This window comes from Pteropus alecto, unplaced genomic scaffold (assembly GCF_000325575.1).
Source record: "Pteropus alecto unplaced genomic scaffold, ASM32557v1 scaffold700, whole genome shotgun sequence".
Taxonomy (NCBI): Eukaryota; Metazoa; Chordata; class Mammalia; order Chiroptera; family Pteropodidae; genus Pteropus; species Pteropus alecto.
In genome coordinates, this window is record NW_006429611.1 from 452,579 (window position 1) to 458,110 (window position 5,532).

At 64.6% G+C, this 5,532-nt stretch overlaps 1 protein-coding gene across 2 annotated transcripts in view; it reads left to right on the plus strand.

Annotated features, from left to right (window-relative positions):
* The window catches only part of LOC102882255 (ATPase family AAA domain-containing protein 3), a 16,904-nt gene that overhangs the window by 3,603 nt on the left and 7,769 nt on the right, over positions 1-5,532 (plus strand). For both annotated transcript variants that reach the window (XM_006903904.3, XM_025046947.1), the window contains exons 4-13: positions 108-167; positions 747-816; positions 1,131-1,296; positions 1,523-1,592; positions 2,909-3,064; positions 3,716-3,772; positions 3,913-4,038; positions 4,246-4,370; positions 4,731-4,782; positions 5,059-5,129. In XM_006903904.3, coding sequence (XP_006903966.1) covers positions 108-167; positions 747-816; positions 1,131-1,296; positions 1,523-1,592; positions 2,909-3,064; positions 3,716-3,772; positions 3,913-4,038; positions 4,246-4,370; positions 4,731-4,782; positions 5,059-5,129 — 953 coding nt within the window. The remainder of the gene's footprint in view (positions 1-107; positions 168-746; positions 817-1,130; positions 1,297-1,522; positions 1,593-2,908; positions 3,065-3,715; positions 3,773-3,912; positions 4,039-4,245; positions 4,371-4,730; positions 4,783-5,058; positions 5,130-5,532) is intronic.

A 5,532-nucleotide genomic window follows, 5' to 3' on the forward strand; every position in this document is an offset into this window, starting at 1 on the left:
CCGTCAGAGACCCCAGCGCCCAGCCGGGTGGAGGGCCAGGCGGCGGTGTCCCCGCCCACCGGCTTCTGCAGCGCAGCGGAGCTCACGCGGCCCCCTCCCTCTCCTAGAGGGCCCAGTACCAGGACAAGCTGGCCCGGCAGCGCTACGAGGACCAGCTGAAGCAGCAGGTGAGCTTGGCACACCTGCCCGCCAGGGCCGCTGCCACGACCCCCAAGAGCCGCATGTCGTCAAGGCGGGGTGGGCCGTCTCCCCAGCAGTAAGTGCTGGGTGCCGGGGGAGCTTCACTCGGACACCGAGAGCATGCGCCTCCTGGCCCTGGCCCGCGGTGCTGTGCGGCAGAGGCAGGCCGCCACCGCCCTTCGGGTGCTCCCAGCTGGGACCTGACTGGGGACCTGGTTGTGACAGGTTTATGGGGAGGGTCAGATGTTTCTGCCTGTCACGGGTGTTATAGCTTTTAAATCGAACGGGTAAAATCAAGTGTTTTGTGGACAACCGTGACAGCTCCGGGCTGTGCTGGGGGTGGGGGGCGTCTGACCCGGCCCCTCTGAGCGTGTATGTCCCCAGCCGGGTCCAGACCCGCCTGCCTCAGGCTGTGGGGTGTGCAGGGCCCCCGCCAACTGTCCCGAGAAGGCCAGAGCCTGGGGTGGTGGTCGCTTCCCAGGGCCGGAGCAGCCGACTCTTGGCCGATCGATGTTGGCTGGTTCGTCACTGTGACGGCCTCCCTTTCTCCTGCTGCTTCTTCTCAGCAACTTCTCAACGAGGAGAATTTACGGAAGCAGGAGGAGTCTGTGCAGAAGCAGGAGGCCATGAGGCGAGGTAGGGGTCTCGGGGGCCTAGGAGGTCGTGGCTCGTGAGAGGCCAGCGGCTGGGCGAGCAGGTGGGTAGGCGCTACTCTGTGTGCCGCACTTCCTTAGACCCGAGCTGGGGCTCTTCGTTCTGGGGCGCACTGCCCTGTCCTGGGCACCCCCAGGTTTTGCGTGAGCTACTCCTGGGAGATGGGGTGCCTGGGTCTCAGGGTCTGAACTCCAGGCTCCTGTGTCGGGAACCAGCCACAGGGGTGGGCCCAGCAAGCAGAGGGCCGGCAGCCCGGGGTCTCACACTTAGTACTGTGTCCCTCTCTTCTGGGAAAGCCACCGTGGAGCGAGAGATGGAGCTGCGGCACAAGAACGAGATGCTGCGGGTGGAGGCCGAGGCGCGTGCCCGGGCCAAGGCCGAGCGCGAGAATGCAGACATCATCCGCGAGCAGATCCGCCTGAAGGCTGCTGAGCACCGCCAGACCATCCTGGAGTCCATCCGGTGAGGCCATGACCTGGCGGGCCCTCAGCGGAGCCCCGGGTGGCATGATGCCCCCGGCCCCTTCTCCCGCACTGGGCGGCCCTCGATAGGTCCGCAGTGGGGGCAGCCGCCTCAGCTGGTCCTCCCGGTGCCACCTTCAGGTCTGGCCTGTCGGAGCCTGCGCCCTTTCTCCAGCCACGTGCACAGGCCCGGTTCCCTCCTGGTCATGTCACCGCTTCCCCTGCAGGACGGCTGGCACCTTGTTTGGTGAAGGATTCCGTGCCTTTGTGACAGACTGGGACAAAGTGACCGCCACGGTGAGCACCACTGCCACGACTCCCTGCACGGTTTGTCCCGGGCAGAGTACGTTTGCAGGCAAAGCGTTGGCTTCACGCTCCGTCGCCTATGAACACCGGCTGTGGCGGAGCCCCTGGGTCTGGAGGCCTGGACACTCAGTGCCGAAATGCCATGTCGGCCGAAGGGCGGCAGGGGGCCCTGCGAGGGGGCTACAGTTTCGCATTCCGTCATCTTGGGAAATTGGACACAGGGCCAGAGAAGAGAAGCCCAGCTGAGGGGCTGAGCGCGCAGGGAGCTGTCCTGTGTCTAGGCTCTGCCCACTCGGGTGTCAGTGCGCCCAGCGGCCCGGTGTCCTGGAGCCCGCACGCTCCCTCTCCCTGCCTTCGGTGCCACAGCACTTCCTCTGACCACACGCTTGTCACCCGCCCGCTGTCCGCTTCAGTAGTTGTTTCCCCGGGGTATTCTCGCGTGCATTAGGGCACCCCGACTCTTCCTCTGTGGTCTCCGTGCTGTGTACCCCAGACCTCGCGAGCCGTCCCAGAGGCACCTCGGCAGCTTGCTCGCGTGAGGATGTGGACGACATCTGCGTGTGTGGCAGTTCAGTCTCTCCCGACTTCTTCATTACGGAGTTTCCGTCCTATAGAGGTGGCATCATGGGCTGGGGGGCCTGGCCCGCCTGCTGACAGCTCTCTCCTGGGAGTCAGGAAAGTGGTTCTTCCCATGTGATAAGCCATCGTCACTTGAGCGTTTATCTTCCAAGCTGGACAGACCCATGGAGGGGCGGTTGAGAAGGAAGGACGACATGGAAGTCACTGGAACTGGAGTTTCTCATCTTGCTGTCCCATCGAAGAACCTGGCTCACGTGGCCTAAGACTCGTCCTCCCCCCTGCGGTGGCCAGGCTGTTTATTTTGTAGGGAATAGATTTTAGATCCATTTTCAGGTGTTGGTCTAGGTTCTGAGAACCTCTGATGGCTGTTCCTGGTCAAGTATCTGGTGACTGAGCTCCTACCTGGTGCTGGGTTTGTCCTCCATCAGCCTGGGGGTCGGTCTGCTCTTCACAGATGGTGCTGCTGTCACCTGACAGCTCTCCAGTCCTTCTGGAGCACATCCTCCAGTAGCTTTCTGAGAAAACGCGTTTGGGATGAGCTTTCTGGTATATTGCTTTCTGCAGTCACGTGTAACTGAGCGCCGACGGGCATGGGATTTGGTGTTGGAGACTCCTGTGTGACCTTTGCCAGCACTTGGCACAGGATGGATGAGGTGGTGCGGGCTCAGTGTTGGATGAATGGCGTGGTGGGAGTGGGCGTCACTCGCCTTCTTTCTGCCCTGCTCCAGGTAGCCGGGCTGACGCTGCTGGCTGTCGGGGTCTATTCTGCGAAGAACGCCACATCGGTCGCAGGGCGGTACATCGAGGCCCGGCTGGGGAGGCCGTCCCTGGTGAGGGAGACCTCGCGGATCTCGGTGCTGGAGGCTCTGTGGCACCCCCTGCAGGTAACCGCCGTGGGCCGTGGCTGAGGGACGGGGTCCTCACTCGAGTTCCTGCGCACCCATTCTTTCTGGCGTATCAGCCAGGCTGCTAGTGTGTCCCCCTTCCGTCTTTGTTTGACTCAAACGCTGTCCTTTTCCTTCTGCATGGTAGATTCGTTTTTGGCTCTTTCTTCGTTGATGCTGCCTCTGGGGTCCTGTCCCCGTCTGCACCGTGGGGGTGGGGGTGGCTTCATCCCAGCTGCTCAGTCACCAATGGGTCTGTTGACATGACTGTCCCCCTGGGTTGACTTTGGGGTGTTTATAAACTCCCGGGGGTTTGCCCTTGTGTGCCCTTTCCTGTAAGAGAAGCTGCTGGAAGTAGGTGTCAGCTGTGCCCACAGGAAGCTGGGCTTCCTGCCCCCAGTGTGTTCATCCACGGGCTGCACTGGACCTGCTGGCCGTGGGCTGGGGGTGACTGAGAAAAGAGATCGAAGAACCTGGAAGTAGGTGCCCAGCAGCGCAGGTGGCCCCATCTGCCAGCCTTCTAAAGCAGGGCCGGTCACACGTGTCCTGGGGTGTGAGCTCGGTGGCAGGCCACTGTGGCAGGCCGCTGTTGCATTGCTCTGGGGCTGGACTGTGGGCTGCGTGGATCACCTCCACCGTCCATCCCCGCAGGTCAGCAGGCGGCTGCTCAGCAAGCCTCAGGACGCCCTGGAGGGTGTTGTCCTCAGTGTAAGTGGGCCGTAGGGCTGGGCCGGGGTGCGGGTGGGGCGCCTTCGGGCCCAGCTTGGATAAAGCTCGCCCAGGTGGTCTGGAGGGCCGGACTGGGCAGCCACACATCCTCCAAACCGAGCCACCGTGTCCCCTGGCAGCCCAGCCTGGAGGCGCGTGTGCGGGACATCGCCATTGCGACAAGGAACACCAAGAAGAACCGCAGCCTGTACAGGAACATCCTCATGTACGGGCCGCCCGGGACGGGCAAGACGCTGTTTGCCAAGGTGAGAGGCCGGTCCCGCGGGGCCGCACCTGCCTGGGTCAGAGAAGCCCCCCTCAGCTCGTCTCGAGGGCCGGGTCCCTACGCTCAGCAGCCCCCAGCGTCTGTCCGCGGAGGTGCACCGCTTCCAAGGGAGAGAAAACTGGGGCCCCGCCCCCAGCCCGCCGCCGCCCCGCCCCCAGCCCACCAACCATCTCCGCCTTCCCGCCAGAAACTGGCGCTGCACTCGGGTATGGACTATGCCATCATGACCGGCGGGGACGTGGCCCCCATGGGGCGAGACGGCGTGACCGCTGTGCACAAGGTCTTCGACTGGGCCAGCACCAGCCGGCGAGGGTGAGCCTCCGAGAGGTACCCAGTGCGCACGCGCTCCAGCGCCGGCTCCTGCTGGGAGGGGTCGGTGTCGCCGCCTGTCCCGGGCGGGGTGGAGTCTGAGGGAGAAAGTCACCCAGTGCCACTGCCGGCGTCCTAAACGTTTAGGATGGGGGCTGCCAGCGGGCGTTTAAGGTCGTGCCGAGTAAGGGCGCTCCGTGTGTTCCAGCCCTGCCTCCTATCCGACGCCGGCACTTGGCACCCCTGACAAGGGCGAGGCCTGGGGTCCCAGAGGCTGCAGGGCTCGCATGTTGGGGTTCCGACGGGAGTCTGAGATGGTCGCCCCGAGCGGCCCTCCGCCCTCACCGGCCTCTCCCTTCGCAGCCTCCTCCTCTTCGTGGACGAAGCGGACGCCTTCCTCAGGAAGCGAGCCACCGTGAGTGTCCGGGAGCCTCTGGCCCGTGGGCCCGCGGCCTGGGCCGAGCGAGGCGCCGGGCGAGTCTGCGCTCCGGGAGGGCGGTGCCTGGTCCAGCCGCGGCCTCTCAGCCGTGCTGCTGTGCTGGGCTCTGAGAAGCAGAAGCTGCGTCCGGCATTTCTTAGAATCTTCTTGAAGTCGAGCTTGGATTCCTAGAGACTCCGGGCTCCTGGGCCAGGGGTGCCTCCCTCCACCTGGGCGGCCCCTGCTGCCTGACGCCCCGCATTCCCTCCGCAGGAGAAGATAAGCGAGGACCTCAGGGCCACCCTGAACGCGTTCCTGCACCGGACGGGCCAGCACAGCAGCAAGTGAGCGCCGCCTGTGGCAGGCGCCGTCCTGCATCCGCCTGTTGGGTCCTCCCATGGGGGCGACCAAGGCACCGCCTGGGCTCACCCGTTGCCGAGGGTGGGGGCACCCCCCTGACTCCTGCGCCCGGGCAGTGTCCCTGCTCTGGGAGGTCCCCCTGTGATGGGTCCCCCTGTCCCCGTCCCTGTGATGGGGACAGACAGTTTGGCATCATGGGGTGTGGGAACCCCTGAGAAGACGTGCCAGGGGTACCCCGGGCGTGGGCTGGCCCTTTCCCAATCTCTGATTTCATTCTTCTGCATTGGTGAGGCTACTCCAGTCCCCTGCCCACTGGTCAGTTGTATGGCCCTCGGTCAGACATGCCGCCCTCACTTGCTGTGGCTGCTGCCACTGGAGACCCCGGGG